Raw genomic sequence first — 15,521 nt, forward strand, 5'->3', positions numbered from 1 at the left:
GTGGGGAGGGAGGCTGGTGTATGTGGGTGGTGGGTGAAGGTTACAGGCCTGCTCAGGGAAAGTGAAGAGAGGCTGACGGCCAGGGTGTGAGACCAGGAACAAAGAGACTCAGAGCCATAGAGATATGGGGCGTGGGCAGGGACAGAGACGGGGACAAACAGGAGGAGCGGCAGGGAGGCCTCCCCAACACCCGCAGCCGCATCCCCACCCTGTACTCTGACCCGGCCCCATCCAGCCCGCTGTCCCTTGTTGCCATGGTAACGGGGAAGGCTGACTCTGCAGCAGAGGCTGGGCCTGCAGACCGGCCTGTTGCCATGGAGACTGGAAAGGGGGAGGAGCCACATCTTCTAACCCAGGTGCCTCGCCCCTTCCTCAACTCGGTTCCCTTCTCTGGGGAGGCAGAGTTGGTCACCATATTGTCCCCTCCTGCCCCACACCTTGGTCTGGAGGTGTAGCCCTGCATCGTGGAGGGTGGGAGAGAAGCCCCAGGAGGTGGGCGATTCTACACTCCACCTGCTCTCCAGCTGGGCTGGGGATAGCCTCGGCCCCCCACACCCCACCCCAGACACAGGCTCACATCCCCCTTACGGGCACCCTCCTCAGACACTAGCCTGGCAAGACCGATGACTGTGCATCGTGCTTCCAGCTCGCGGCTCTGCGGAAGTGGGGGTGGGGGGGAGGAAAGACTTAGGAAGGTCACAGGAATGGAGGGGACGGGGAGCTTGGCAGAGACGGAAGGAGACACAGAGAAGAACCAAGCACACACGGTCCAGAACCAGAGAGACAGACACAGATAGACCTGCAAAGACAGAGCTGGGAAAACGCACACAGCAAGAGGAACACTGGCGAAGGTGACAGCCACGGGCAGTGAGCGAGCCAGAGAGAGAGCGGTTTGGAAAACCAGGGGGACTCAAGATAGACCAGAGAAGGGGGGCAGAAAGACCGCGGGGGAGAGGGGCTCAGACGCGAGAGGACCCCCACAGAAGAGGAGCCTCATGCTACCGTGACAGCAGGGGGGAGACTAGCGATGTGTGCGGTCATGTTCTGGTCACCTCGGCAGAGTCCAGCCCAAGGGCAGAGACATTGATTCGGGCCTGCACAAGAGATGTGGAGACTAGAGAGAGAGAGAGAGAGAGAGAGATGGCAGAGTCGGGGGTGCTGGCTCAGCACCTGCCCCTGCAGGACACACACACGGCAGTGTCTGGGACACAGAGAGGGCCAGGTGGAGACCGGACAGGAAGGGTGAGGCAGCTCGGCAAGTGCCCACGGGTCTCGCGGCTGTGGCCTGACCCCTGACACTGCTGGAGGCCGGCAGGCACGGGACGGTGGAGCAGGCGGTGCTGAACGGACAGCTCCCGGGCTCTGGCCGGCCTCTGTCCGCTCCCTCCCGCACCCTCCCAGGCCGGCTTTGCTCGCCGCGGGTCCCCTCAGGTCTCCTTTTAGCTTCTCCCGGCGCCCCTCACCCCGGCCCGTTTCCCACCCCACCCCTTTCACCTCTGCCCCGCCGCCCGCCTCGTCTCGCCCCCGCCTCGCTCATCCGCTTGTCTCCCTCCCCATCGCTCCATCCCTCCTCTCTCAGCTCGGCCTCATTTTTTTTTTTTTTTTTTTTTTTGCCGGTGACCTTCACTTGTCCTTTCTCAGCTGCAGTCTCCACAGAAGCCTCCGCGGAAGAAGCGGGGCGGGGACCGGAGTCAGCCCCTGCCGGGCCCGCCCTGTGGGATCCCGGGGGCTGCACAGGTACATTTTCGGCAGAAACACGGAGCTCGGGCACGGAAAGCCGCCGAGGGCCTCGTGGACGCGCACACACGTGCACCGCGGCACAGCCGCCGGGCCCCTCCCGCACACGGCCCCCACCGTAGGTGCCACCCGCGGCTCCCACTCGGGGAACGGCTCCCGGCCGCTCCCCTCCCCCACCCCATCTGGCTTCTTCCTGCGTCTCCGTTTCCGGTGTCTGCGGCTCTCCAGATCCGGCGCCTCTCTCCATCTGTCTCAGGGTCTCTGTCGCAGCCTCCCTCTGTCCTGAGAGAAGGTCAGCGGGGAGAGGCCGGCCGCCGGGACCTGGGCTGACCTGGGCTGACCTGCTGCTGGCCGTGGGCGGGCCTTAGGGCGGAGGCTGCGGTTCTCAGCCGACTCTGGGGGCCCAAGCCTTCGCTGCCCTGAGCCCCAGGAAATGAGACCCGGATATCCCCAGATTTGGGGTTTTGTTCTTTTTTTATTCCAACAGGGACTGAGATATGGCAGGGAAAGGGATGGGGGCCCAACTGACCCCCTCCCTGGGGGGCTTCATAGAAATTCCGAGGTTTCTCCCCCCAAAAAAGAGAGAAAGAGAAGAGGGGCGCCTGGGGACACCCGTCTGTCCAGAGGCCCTCGCCCTCCAGAAGCGTGGAGGGTCGCGTCGAGTCTCGGGGGGCCTGGGCAGCCGCGTCCCGGGGTCCTCCCCGCGGGCGGCTTTCCGCGCTGGGCACGGTCCCTGCAGTCCTCAGTGGCTGCACGCCAGCCGCCCACAGCGGAGCGGAGTGCGGGCGTCCGCGGCGCCCTCTTGCGAGTCCACTGGGGGGCGCAGGCAGGCTCCGGAGCCGGGCCTTGGACTTCACGGCCAAGCGAAGGCGAAGTCGCCGTGTCCCGGGTTCCGGGGCAGAAGTCCTGTCCCTCGCCCGCTGGGCCAGAGGGAGCGGCCGGGGCCAGGGGCGGGCCGCCTCCCTGCGCTCAGTCCGGGAGCCGGCCCGGCCCCGCCCGTGGTCACTCGTGCTCGGCCAGCTCGCGGGGGCCTGCAGGGCCAGGCCGCGGCCGGGGCGGGCTGGTGGCCTCGGTGGGGGCGCCCAGGCCCCGCGGGGGCGCCGCGGCCCCCGAGGCCCGCAGCGCCTGTATGCGCCGGCACTCCTGGCAGACGCGCACGTGGGTGCAGGGCGTGGGCGCGGGCGGGCGCGCGCCGCCGGGCGGCCCCGGGTCGTCCAGGAGGCGCTGCGGGCCCCCGTGCGCGCCGCCCGCGTCGCCGCCCGCGCCGGCCGAGTAGAGCTTGCCGTTGCTGAGCCGCATCTCTCGGACGGCGCGCAGCGACAGCAGGGCCCGGCTCGCGCCGCCCGGGCGCCGGCGCCGGCGAGAACGCGACGTCTTGCGGCAGGACACGGCGTGGCGCAGCTCCTGCAGCATCTCCTGGCAAACGGACACCTGCGGGCGGCGCGGGCGTCAGGGGCCGCACCCCGCCCCGCTTCCCAGGGCTCTCCCTCACCGGCCTCCGCCCTCCCCTCCTGCGCAGGCTCCTCTCTAGTGCTTCCCACCGCAGGGAGCATTCACTGAGCGCCTACTGTGTGCCTAGCCCTAGGGACGAGCAGAGGATAACACAGAAACCCTGGTCCCGGAGCACGCCGCCGTGGAGAGCAGACACAGGATATGCCAAGGGTGTCCGCGGCCCGCTGCGGCTTGTGACCCCAGAGCGCCGGTTCCAGCCCCAGCTGCTCGCCTCTGACCCAGCTCCCTGCTGTGGCCTGGGCAAGCAGTGGAAGACGGCCCAAGTGCTTGGGCCCCTGCACCCACGTGGGAGACCCGGGTGGAGCTCCTGGCTCTTGACTTCAGCCTGGCCCAGACCCGGCTGTTGTGGCCATCTGGGGAGCAAACCAGTGGATGGCAGATTCCCTCTTTGTCTCTCCTCCTTTCTGTTGTTCCATCTTTCAAATACATACACAGATACAGAATCTTTAGAAAGTAACCGGTGCAGCTGTGTGTGGGGTGTGCCGGGGAGAGTGCCCTGGGGAGAAATTATATGGGGAAGAGCCATCAGGGGTGTGGGTGGGGAGTGGTGAGGAATCTGGAGACCCCCCAGAGAGGAGGGTCCCGTGGAGACCCGGGAGCCAGCACCCGGACACAGCACAGCAGGCAAAGGTCATGGGGCTGAGACAGATGAGGTCGGAGGAGGGGCGGGGGTGGGGGTGCGGCCATGGAAGAAGGATTTTGGCTTTAACTCGAGTCAGATGAGGCCTGTGAGAGGCTTAAGCAGGGGCCATGGGTGCGCGTGTGTGTGTAAGGTGTAAGATGTATTTATTCGAGAGGCAGAGGGGCAGGGAGGGAGGGAAGGACATGCACACTCCTATCCACTGGAGCATGCACACTCCTATCCCCACGTGGCTGCAATGGCTGGGGCTGGTCCAGGCCAAAGCCAGGAGCTTCTTCAGGGTCTCCCACATGGGTGGCACAGCCCCAAGCACTTAGGCTATCTTCTGCTGCTTTCTCAGGCCATTAACAGGGAGCTGGAAACAGAGCACCCGGGACTCAAACCCACACTTCCTTGAACCAGCACTGCGGTATGGAATGCTGGTGTTGCAAGCAGTGTTTAAGCTCCTGGGCCACCGTGGTGGCCCTGCCGTGTCTTTGTAGGGGCACTCTGGATCTGTGCTGAGCAGGGAGCCGCTGAGGAGGTGGCAATATCCGGGCAGGAGAAGGCGGTGGCTGGATCAGAGTGATGGAAGGAGGGGCTGGATTCTGGGTGTATTTTGAAGGTGGAGCCAATAGGATTTACAAGGGATCAGATACAGGGCACGCAGGCCAGGGAGGAGCAGGACGGCACTGCCCAGGGCTGGAACATACCCCTGTGTGCATGCCTGTGGACAGCCCCCGGGGTTCAGGGAGACACCCCTGCAAGGGTTGGGGTAGGAGGCTCCATCCTGCCGCTGGCCACGATCCCCTCTGGCACAGTTTCAGGGTCAGTCTGCGTGGCCAACAGGCGGCTGACCAGGTGGCTTTGACCTTGCTCTGGGGGATGCCAGCTGCCAGCATGAGGGACACGCAAGCCGCCCCATGGGGAGGCCCCTGCGTGAGGAACTGAGGTCTCCTGCCAACCGCCACGCGTGTGCACGCACTGTGGGTTTTATTTCTTGTGTCTCAGGATGTCCTGACCTCTTACAGTTGTGGGCTGGGGAGAGGTGGCGTTGCTCAGAGCTGACCACCCCCTCTTTGCTTGCTCGGCTGCCTCTCCTATGCACACTGACCAACATCAAGTCTTTACCTAAGTCTCACACAACACCTGGATCTCCCCTGCCCTAAATCAACCCAGGGCCAGGTGCCCCACCACAGCCGTCCCCAGCATTCTAACTGGCCAATGCCACACTCCTGTGCCCTCACACCTGCTGCCTCTTGACTCAATGTGGAGTGTGCCCTGTGGCCCTGACGGCGAGCTGTGCCCCTGCTCTCAGGAGCCACGGCAACACGAGTCCCCATTCACCACCACTGGCCTCTCCACGTGGCCCCTCAGTCACCTCCATCTCATCTATCACCTCACCTCCCATGTGGCTCCTCCAGCCCCAGCCAAGCCTTCAGGCCACAGAAGCCCCCACTGGCCTCATGACTGGTGCCCCCCCTCCTGGAAACCCAGGGTGGTCACAACCACCTGGGTTCCTGTGAAGTGACAGAAGCTGCTGTTTCAGCTGTTACAGGTGGGACAGAGGACTAGCACAGGGGCCACCAGCCCACAGATGGCCCTTGAGACAGGACCACCAAGGAAATGGACAAAGAAGGGAAGCCGTCCAGGGATGGGGAGTCCTGAGGGTTTCCAAAAGACAGAGGCTGGGGGGAGGACGGAACCCAACAGAGGAGAGGCCAGAGAGGCAGGAGGCAACTGAGGGGCAGGCAGCCAGGGCAGGGCTTTGAGGAGCCGGAGGGTCGGCTGGGCTGCAGCCCACTGCCTCCTTGGGCCCTGGATTCCAGACAGGGAGGTCCCTGGTGACAAGAGTGGCCCCAGTGGCTGGGTAGGTCAGAAGCTGGCTTGCAGCAGGTGTAAGAGAGCATGGGAGGAGAGAAGGTGGAGACGGTAGGGAGCTGACCTGGCACCCTGCACAGGGGCGGGGAGAAGTCAGGTGGTGCTATGGGAGGAAGGGTCCAAAGAGGGTTTGGATCAAGAGGAGGAACAGGCACGCAACGGGGGCTTGACCCAAAAAAGGGAAGACAAGTGACAGAGCAGGGGACAAAGAGGGGGCTGCAGGATGGGGGCCTTGGGAAGGAGAGGGACGGCGTGCCAGAGGAGCCAGGGCCTGTGTGATGCAAGGTATGAGGTCAGACTGGGCGAGAGAGGGGAGGAGCTGGGGGGAGGTTCCGGGAGCACCAGAAGCAGCGCCCGCTTGGCAGGGCCGCGCCCCTCCTGCCACACCCAGCTGCGTTCTTGCCTTTGCTTCTCACATTTCCCCTCCATACCCTTCGTCCTGCACCCCCTCACCTCCTCTCCTTGCATCCCCATTGCCTCCTGGGACCCCCCCCCCCAGGGATGGCCTGCCTCTCCCCGCCCCTGCCCGCGCACTCCTCACCTCTTCGGATTCTGCTGACCTCCGAGTGGACCAGATGAACTCCATGACCGCCACGAAGACAGCGATGATGAGGCCGCAGATGAGCACAACGAAAATGCCGCCAATGTTCTCCATGCCCAGGCCTGCAGGCAGAGGCCGGGACCGCGGGGTCAGGCATGTGGGCGCGGGGCCGCCCGGGGCCACCCGGAGGGCGCGGTGGGCACAGTGGGGCTGACCTTTGGCGCGGTGGTCCTCTTCCTTGGGGCACCGGCCCCCCTCCCACCACTTGCGCTTCAGGATCTCCAGCCGGTTGTTCTCCTGGAGCTGCAGGATGGCCAGCGTGATCTCATCCCGGAACGGGGAGCCTGGGCCGGGCAGGGCAGGGGTTGGCCATTGGGCCCGCCCTCCCCAAGCCCACAGATGCCCCTGGGGGCCTCTCCTCACCCCCACCCTGTCTCTTCTCAACTCGGCAGCCAGAGGGGCCCCTGGAGGAAGTAATGTGTCCCAGGTCCTCCCCTCAGCCTCCGAGCTGCATCCGCTGGCCCCACCCCTGCGGGCACCCCTGGACCCCAGCATCTGCCAAGCTCAGCCCCACCTCAGGACCTCTGCCTCTGTCTGGAATGCTCACCCCTTCTGCTTTCCTGCCAGCTCCCCAGGGGCCCCTCTCTGGCCACTTTATTTAAAGAACACGAAGCACCCCTGCCCACCAGGCTCATCCCCTTAACCTGCTCCGAGCTACTGTTAGCACGTGGGGTCCCAAGATGCTGCTGGTGATCTGTGGAGCTGGCGAGTCCCCCTGCACCTCCCCTCTGCGCCATGCCACCCTCCCGGGGCCCCAAACACTCTCCACATCCCATCCTGTCCCTGCGTCCTCTCTGAGCTTCACCACGGACCAGGAACCAGACACCTGTGTGCTAGACTCTGGTTTACAGAAATTAACTTGGGGCCAGGGCTATGGGGCAGTGGGCTAAGCTTCCGCCTGCAGCACCACACCAGGTCCCAGCTGTTCCTCTTCCAGTCCAGCTCTCTGCTATGGCCTGGTAAAGCAGAAGATGGCCCAACTCCTTGGGCCCCTGCACCTGCGTGGGAGAACCGGAAGAGGCTCCTGGCTCCTGGCTTTGGATTGGCGCAGCTCTGGCAGTTGCAGCCATTTGGGGAGTGAACCAATGGATGGAAGACTTTTCTCTCTGTCTCTACCTCTGTCTGTAACTCTACCTCTCATATAAATTTTTTTTTTTTTTTTGACAGGCAGAGTGGACAGTGAAAGAGAGAGAGACAGAGAGAAAGGTCTTCCTTTTGCCGTTGGTTCACCCTCCAATGGCCGCCGCGGCCGGCGCGCTGCGGCCAGCGCACCGCGCTGATCCGATGGCAGGAGCCAGGAGCCAGGTGCTTTTCCTGGTCTCCCATGGGGTGCAGGGCCCAAGCACCTGGGCCATCCTCCACTGCACTCCCTGGCCACAGCAGAGGGCTGGCCTGGAAGAGGGGCAACCGGGACAGAATCCGGCGCCCCGACCGGGACTAGAACCCGGTGTGCCGGCGCCGCTAGGCGGAGGATTAGCCTAGTGAGCCGTGGCGCCGGCCTTCTCATATAAATTTTTAAAAATATTTATTTTTTACTTGAAAGTCACAGTTACACACAGAGAGGAGGAGAGGCAGAGAGACAGAGAGAGAGAGAGAGAGAGAGACAGACAGACAGATCTTCTATCCGCTGGTTCACTCCCCAGATGACCGCAACAGCCAGAGCTGTGCCAATCCGCTGTGCTGATCCAAAGCCAGAAGCCAGGAGCTTCTTCCAGGTCTCCCACATGGGTGCAGGGGCCCAAGGACTTGGATTGGAAGTGGAGCAGCTGGGACTCGAACCGGCGCCCATATGGGATGCCAGCGCTGCCCCTCAAATTTTTAAAAATTCTAAAATTTAGAAATTAACTCCAGTGTCCCACTGATGAGTGAGGCAGGCACTCCCACCACAGGCAAGGAGGTTCTGAATGGGGGAGGTGAAGGCGATTCTCTCCCCTGAGGTCACGCACTGAGTAGGGAGGGAAGTGAGTTTGAATCCAGGCGGTGACTCCAGGACCTGTACTCCAAGCCCCAGGCCACACTGCTTCCTTGAACAGCAGGACTCCTTACAAAGCTGCTGTGCCCTGGGGTCAGGTGCTCTGCGGGAGCCAGCTGCCCCAGGCATCATCATAGGGATCCAGTGCCAAGGGCCGCAGTGGCAGGCCCTGCGGTGTTAACAGCACAGCCACGTCCCCCGGCAGATCCCTGCTTCCCTCCTCTCCCCTGCCTGCCTCCCCCCATCAGTCCAACAGGCAGTTTTTGAGCACCTGTTCTGAGCCAGACTGTGGGGTTTGGTGCAGACTATAGAGCAAATAAAACCATGTCTTCACCCTCAAGGGGCCCTCGGGCCAATGGGGGAGGCAGCCTCAAGGCCCACTCACACCCAGGGGCACCCGGAGTCTCACTGATTCTCCCGAACCCTGCAAGGCTGGAAGTGACTGCCCCGAGGCCCGGCCGTGCAGGTTGAAGGTGTGAGGTTCGGGACGCTGCTGTCGCCTGCCCAGGGCCACACACGACACAGCCAGCCTGCCCAGGTTCCCGACTGCCGAGGCCCCCGTACCCAGCGGCATGCCGATGCCGTAGCCCTTGGTGTCGAGGAGGCCCCCGATCTGGGTGAGGTTGCAGTTGAGGCGCCGGTGGTACTCGTTCATGGTGGACTCGAGCAGGAAGGCGTAGCGGGAGTTGAGGACGCGGGCGATGCCCTCCTCCGTGCTCTTGACGAAGACGCTGGGCTGCTTCGACTGCATGTAGTTCCACATGCGCTGGTACGTCTGGTACCGCGAGTTCTGGGGACAGGGAACGCGGGGCGGGGTGAGTAATGTGAAGACCTCGCCACCCCTTCCTCTCAGCCCTGTCCCCTACCCTCCAGGGGTCTCCCCACGAGAGGGAGACGCTGCTCCTCCTTCCAGACGCCCAGTCACTCACAGAGGCCACCCCCCACCCCCCCACCCCACCGCCCGCTCCCCAGCCCCAGCCTGGGAGACCTAGCATTCGCCTCTTCCCTCATCTCCCCGTCTCTGGCCCACCCAGCTTCAGTTTGCCTCATCCCGGCCACAGGGGAACTCTCAGCTCTAAATGGTCACCATTCCCACATCCCCACGTCCAGGGCCCGGTTAAAGTGCCCGCATCCGGGTGTCTGAGGCCTCTCCAGTCTTTGACCCAACCTCCCTGTCAGCTGCTTTCATTTCCTTCCATCAGGCAAAGTGCCTAGAGACAGGCTCCTTCCCCCGAGGGCCCTCCCCTCCCTGCCAGCCCATGTCCTGCAGCACCCTGGACTGATGGCCTCAGATCCGACATGTGCCGCCTGTCACTGACGATCGCCCTCTGACCCCCAGCGCCAGGCCTGGGTCTGGGCAGCCCCACCTGGAAGAAGGTCATGGTGGAGCCCGCGTGGATGGTGCCGTACTCGATGTTGGTCTGATCCGCCAGGTCGTCGGCCGACTCCACGGGCACCTCCATGCGCTGCACGGTGAGGAAGGCGGCCAGGTTGGCCGTGTAGGAGGAGATGATGATCAAGGTGAAGGCCCACCTGAGGGGTGGGAGGGGTGAGCTGCAGGCTGGAGCCCCTGCCACCCTGCCCACTGACGGTGCACACCCCACCCCCGACCAGAAGCTTCGGTGACTGCTGATGAGGGGAAAGGCCGGAGTGAGGATTCTGGAGCAGACTGCCTGGGCTTAAGTGTTGCTTCCGCAGCCTGGAGACCCCGGCCCACTGAAAGAGCTGGAGAACCGCGCGGAATACAGAAAACTATCTAAAGATGGCAGCCGGCAACCCGCAGCTCAGGACTGTGGCCCCAGGGGCAAGAGAAACAAGGCAAGCCCCATGGCTGTGCAGGAGGCACCACTGGGCTCTGTTTGCCACAGCACCAAGAAGGGAAGCCCGGATGGCTCCTAAGAGGGCTCCAGAAATCTGGAGGCCCAGGGCTGGTGCTGGCCCAGGGTAAAGCCGCCGCCTGTGGTAGCAGCATCCCACATGGACACTGGTTCGAGTCCAGGCTGCTCCACTTCTGATCCAGCTCTCTACTATGGCCTGGGAAAGCAGTGGAAGATGGCCCAAGTCCTTGGGCCCCTACATCCATGTGGGAGACCTGGAAGAAGCTCCTGGTTCTTGATTTTGGAGCAGCCCAGCTCCAGCTGTTGCGGCCATTTGGGGAGTGAACCAGCAGACAGAAGACTTCTCTCTCTCTCTGCCTCTCTGTAACTCGCTCTTTCCAATAAATAAATCTTTTTTTAAAAGAAAGAAATCTGGTGACTCCTCAAGTCTCTGGCTAAGTAGGAACCTGAACGTGACTGGGGTGGAGCTCCACAGAGCTGGAAAGTCAGAATGTCCAAGAAGCAAAGTCCCAGGCTCACAGAGGGCTGTGAGCTGCTACACTCCCTACAGCCTGAGCAGGGAGGAATGAATGCATGAGATGCTCAGGGGAGACTCCAGCGGGAGGCACATTAGAACAGGCGCAGCCAGTCCCAGACTAAAGGCAACGCTAGATTTGCCCTCAAAGAGCTGAAAAACAGCCTGGAAGGATCCAAATAATTCACAACTCAACTGCCTGCCAGAATGCATTTTATAAAGAAATGCATTCAACAAAGAGGAGAGTGTAAATCCCACAGCATCCATCATCTGTCCCAACATGACCAGCCACACACAGTGTATGAAAATGTGACCAGCGAGCAAGAGTCACTCCCCAGACGCAGGCCTGGAATGGATGGCGGTGCTGGAGTCAGCGGACAAGCACGTGGAAACACACACCGGAACCACACTGAGCACACTCGGGGACGGGAGGCAGTGGACCTGTCACGCGGGCTTGGCAGGAAGACATGGAAGGTGTTGCGGCCCAGCAGGTAAGCCGCCGCCTGCAGTGTCAGCATCCCCTATCAGGCCAGTTTGTGACCTGGCTGCTCTGCTTCAGATCCAGCCCCCACTACTGCGTCTGGGGAGGCAGTGGACCACAGCCCAAGTGCTTGGGCCTCTGCACCCACATGGGAGACCTGGATGGAGGTCTGGGTCCTGTTTCAGCCTTGCCCACTCCAGCCGTTGCGGCCATCTGGGGAGTGAACCAGCAGATGGAAGGCCTCTCTCTGTCTCTCCCTCTCACTGTCTGTAACTCTGACTTCCAAGTAAATAAATAGACCTTTTTTTTTAAAAAAAAAAAAAAAAGGCAAAAATTGAGGAGCCAGTATGGTGACACTGCTCCACTTTTTTTTTTTTTTTCTTTTTTGGACAGGTAGTTAGACAGTGAGAGAGAGAGACAGAGAGAAAGGTCTCCCTTTTTCCGTTGGTTCACCTCCCAAGTGGCTGCTATGGCTGGCGCACTGCGCCGATCCAAAGCCAGGAACCAGGTGGAGCCAGGTGCTTCCTCCTGGTCTCCCATGCAGGTGCAGGGCCCAGGCACTTGGGCCATCCTCCACTGCACTCCTGGGCCACAGCAGAGAGCTGGCCTGGAAGAGGAGCAACCGGGACAGAATCTGGCACCTCGACTGGGACTAGAACCCGGGGTGCCGGCGCTGCAGGCGGAGGGTTAGCCTAGTGAGCCGCGGCGCCGGCCGATGCTGCTCCACTTCTAATCCAGCTCCCTGCTAATCTGCCTGGGAAAGCAGCAGACCTTGCACCCATGTGGGAGATCCGGAAGAAGCTCTCGGCTCCTGGCTTCAGCCTGGCCCAGCCCTGGCCATTACAGCCATGTGGGAAGTGAACCAACAGATGGAAGACCCCCTCTCTATGTCATGATTCACAACATAGAATATGAAATTCATATTTTGGTGTCAGCACAGCCACATTTGCTTTCTTGTTTTTGTTTGTTTTTTAAGATCTATTTTATTTATCTGAAAGGCAGAGTTAGAGAGAGAGATTGTCCATCCATTGGTTCACTCCCCAAATGGTTGTAACAGCCAGGGCTGGGCCAGGCTCAAGCCAGGAGTCAGGAGCCTCTTCCAGGTTAGTCTCCCACATGGGTGTGGGGGTCCAGGCACTTGGGCCATCTTACACTGCCTTCCCAGGTACATAAGCAGGAAACTAGATGGAAGTGGAGCAGCTAGGACTTGAACCGGCACCCATATGGGATGCATGGCTTTACCCACTATGTGCCACAATGCTGGAGCCTGTGGCTGTTCTCATGGTGGCAGAGCAGAGAAGCTGTGACAAGCACCACGTGGCCGGCAGAGTCAAAAACATTCACAATCTGGATCAAGACAGATAAAGTTCCCCAACTCCTGCCCCAGGGCCCAAGGCTGTGAGGATTCTGAGACACACTTTAACATCTGGGAAGGCCGCAGTGAAAGGCAAGGACAGACGGTGCAACATGAAGCCAAGAAAGCCGGAGAACCTCCCCCTATCACTGCCAAGTAACGGCAACTTCCGAGCGAGGAGCGAGGGGACACATCCTAGGACGGCGATGGCACCGACTGAGGGGACCTCAGGCCCAAGCACCTGTGCAGCTCATCACAGAGCAGCAACGTCCGGAAAGCACCAACCCACAGAACTGGAAAGAGAAACAGGCGCATCCGCTCCTCACAGCAGGTGCCGATTTCAGACAGGACACGCAGACAGGAGGTCAGTCAGGGTGCAGAGGCCTGAATGACACGGTCAGTGTTTCAGAGCACTGCCCCTGCCGACCGCGGATACACACCCAGTGGGAGCGCCTACGGACCATCTACCAGGAGACCGTGTGCTGGGCTAGAAAACAAGCCTTGAGGGCCGGCGCCGCGGCTCACTAGGCTAATCCTCCGCCTTGCGGCGCCGGCACACCGGGTTCTAGTCCCGGTCGAGGCGCCGGATTCTGTCCCGGTTGCCCCTCTTCCAGGTCAGCCCTCTGCTGTGGCCAGGGAGTGCAGTGGAGGATGGCCCAGGTGCTTGGGTCCTGCACCCCATGGGAGACCAGGAAAAGCACCTGGCTCCTGGCTCCTGCCATCGGATCAGCGTGGTGCGCCAGCCGCAGCGCGCCGGCCGCAGCGGCCATTGGAGGGTGAACCAACGGCAAAGGAAGACCTTTCTCTCTGTCTCTCTCTCTCACTGTCCACTCTGCCTGTCAAAAAAAAAAAAAAAAAAAAAAAAAAAAGAAAAAAAAAAAAAAAGAAAACAAGCCTTGAAGGATGGCAAGGATGAAAGTACTACTGAGAACGCTCTCCGGCCCCAGTGGAACTAAATTAAAAATCGGTAACAGAAGGATCCTGGAAAACCCCCACACCCCGGGCGGCTCCCTCTGCCTGGCTGTGTGACCTTGGAGCTTCCTTTCTGTCCCTGCACCTGTGCAGGGAGGGTGCCCGCAGGCTCCTCCTCCCAGGGTTTGTGAGGAGTGAGCTCACCTGGCCCACAGCCCCTGCCTTCACCGTCTTGGTGACCAACTATGGAGAAGAGACACCCCCAGGCACGTGTCATTCTGGGCCCCTCTGTCCTTCCTCCTGCCGAGTAAGAGGGGCCAGGCTCCCTGTGGCCCACACAGCTCCCTGCAGACCCCTCCCCGCCAGCTCCTGCCGATGCTGATGAACTCGGCAGTGGTCCTGTGCTGACTGCCTAGCGTGGGGCCTTCACGGAGGAATGAGTAACACAGCCTCCTGCAAAATAAACCACAACTCTGACCCATGGTGACCCAGGGTTCCGCAACATCTCCTGAAACCGAGTCAGGTCAGGGGACACCTGGCAGGCAGCTGAGGGGGCTAGTCTGACACCCGTCAGGCACGCTCGGAGAGGCCTGCAGATGGGCAGTGGGCAGGTGGAAGTGCAGATACAGGGACAGTCAAGGAAGCCAGAGCTGGGTGTGTGGGTTCTGGCAGCAGCTCTGGCAGGGAGTTTGGCAGTGTGGGCGCTCCGCCGGTCAGAGGGGCTTCCACAGCGGGGTGAGCATCTGGCAATGTGCAGCCCCGTCTGAACCCCAGCAACAGCCTCGTATGTGATTGTCTGAGCCCAAGCCCTCGGTACCTAAAAACCTAGGTACTTGCCACATGGTTTTACAGTGTAAGTAAATCCAGGTCTCCAGGAAGACACTTCCTGCTCACAGTGAGGAACAACGGGATGCTGTTTAGTTTCGCTCTGCCGAGAGCTCATCACCGTTTTGGGAGATTTCTGGTCACTCTGTATGTGAGTGACTAAGGCAGAACCTTGGGCAGCACATCCATGGTGACTTGTGGTTGCAAACACACTTACTTGCCACCTACTTCAAAGTGCCAGTGTTGACGGAATTCTACTGAGTGATCGTCTCACCATTCCACACCTACTCACTGCATGTGGAGCCACCCTTAGGGCACGCACCTGAGCAGCCCCTTAGTGCTGTCATTTTATTAGAGACTGCTCTGCCTATTTTCCTCCTTCATATTGCAATTAGGGCAGTCTACTGATTTTTAAAACCTTCTAAGTGCAGGTAGGTGTAGTACCCTTGGATTTCAGCTCAGGGTGGAAAAGGAGATGTTAAGAAACATTTGCGATCAGAGAGGGCGTTGGGTGTGTGAGCCCTGGGCGGTCACCAGTGTGGGGTGGGGCACACTGGAGGGATGGCGAGGCCATGGGAACCCAAGCCCAGCAGAGGACCTGAGAGCAGGAGGGGCCCAGAGGCCCAGCAGCCCTGGAGCAGCACAGAAAGCGTTTCCGGAAAAGGAGGCTCCCGGGGCCTGTGCTGCCCACAGGTCAGACAGGGACTGGACGTATCAGCCAGGGGTCGCCTGTGACCCTGGTGGAGGGAGGTCCACCTGCTGGCTGGATCTGGGGCTCTAAGATTTTCTCACCAGGAAGGCTCGAAAAAAGGACAAGCTGGGGAAGTGAAGACAACAGCTGCCTGCCTGGAGCTGGGCGGACGGGAAGCGGGCTCTAGAATGGGGCAGGAGGGCAGGAGGCCAAGGGCTCACACACAGGGACCAAGGAAAGACAGGAGGACGGGGCTGTGGTCAGAGCGAAGCCTTGGAAATGCTGGCTTCTGCAGCAGAGCTGTCCTGGATGATGAGTGTGTGCACACTGCAGAGGAGGGCCCAGGAGGCAGGCCCTGGCCAGGCTGCTGTGGGTCAGCAACCAGTCACCAAACCCCCCAGCACCCCACCCCTGGAGAGTAAGTCCCACAGGGCAGGGACATGGGGGCCAAATCACTGTGCTGGGGCCCGCCTGGAGAGGAGCAAACATGCTGGGGATGGAAGGCCTAGGGCGCGGAAGGAAGTGAGCCTGGGGTCAAAGGCTCTAGCCACGGAGAGTGGGAGCAGGGGCTTCCTGGGTGACAG

The 15,521-nt window shown here is 61.2% G+C and overlaps 1 protein-coding gene across 5 annotated transcripts in view; it reads right to left on the bottom strand.

Annotated features, from left to right (window-relative positions):
• Positions 1 to 2,196: 2,196 nt before the first annotated feature.
• Positions 2,197 to 15,521, bottom strand: part of GRIK5 (glutamate ionotropic receptor kainate type subunit 5) — a 58,823-nt gene continuing 45,498 nt past the window's right edge. For 3 of the 5 annotated variants that reach the window (XM_089319049.1, XM_051836466.3, XM_051836468.3), the window contains exons 16-20: positions 9,690 to 9,855; positions 8,887 to 9,112; positions 6,506 to 6,593; positions 6,291 to 6,412; positions 2,197 to 3,168 (exon numbers count right to left, since the gene is read on the bottom strand). In XM_089319049.1, the coding sequence (XP_089175175.1) occupies positions 2,591 to 3,168; positions 6,291 to 6,412; positions 6,506 to 6,593; positions 8,887 to 9,112; positions 9,690 to 9,855 (1,180 nt within the window). In that variant the 3' untranslated portion in view covers positions 2,197 to 2,590. Of the gene's footprint in view, positions 3,169 to 6,290; positions 6,413 to 6,505; positions 6,635 to 8,886; positions 9,113 to 9,689; positions 9,856 to 15,521 lie in introns of all 5 variants that reach the window. The other 2 variants (XM_051836469.3, XM_051836470.3) reach the window with 1 other exon arrangement.

The sequence above is a fragment of the Oryctolagus cuniculus genome, chromosome 18 (assembly GCF_051225735.1).
Source record: "Oryctolagus cuniculus isolate XC-2025 breed Fujian yellow rabbit chromosome 18, ASM5122573v1, whole genome shotgun sequence".
Classification (NCBI taxonomy): domain Eukaryota; kingdom Metazoa; phylum Chordata; class Mammalia; order Lagomorpha; family Leporidae; genus Oryctolagus; species Oryctolagus cuniculus.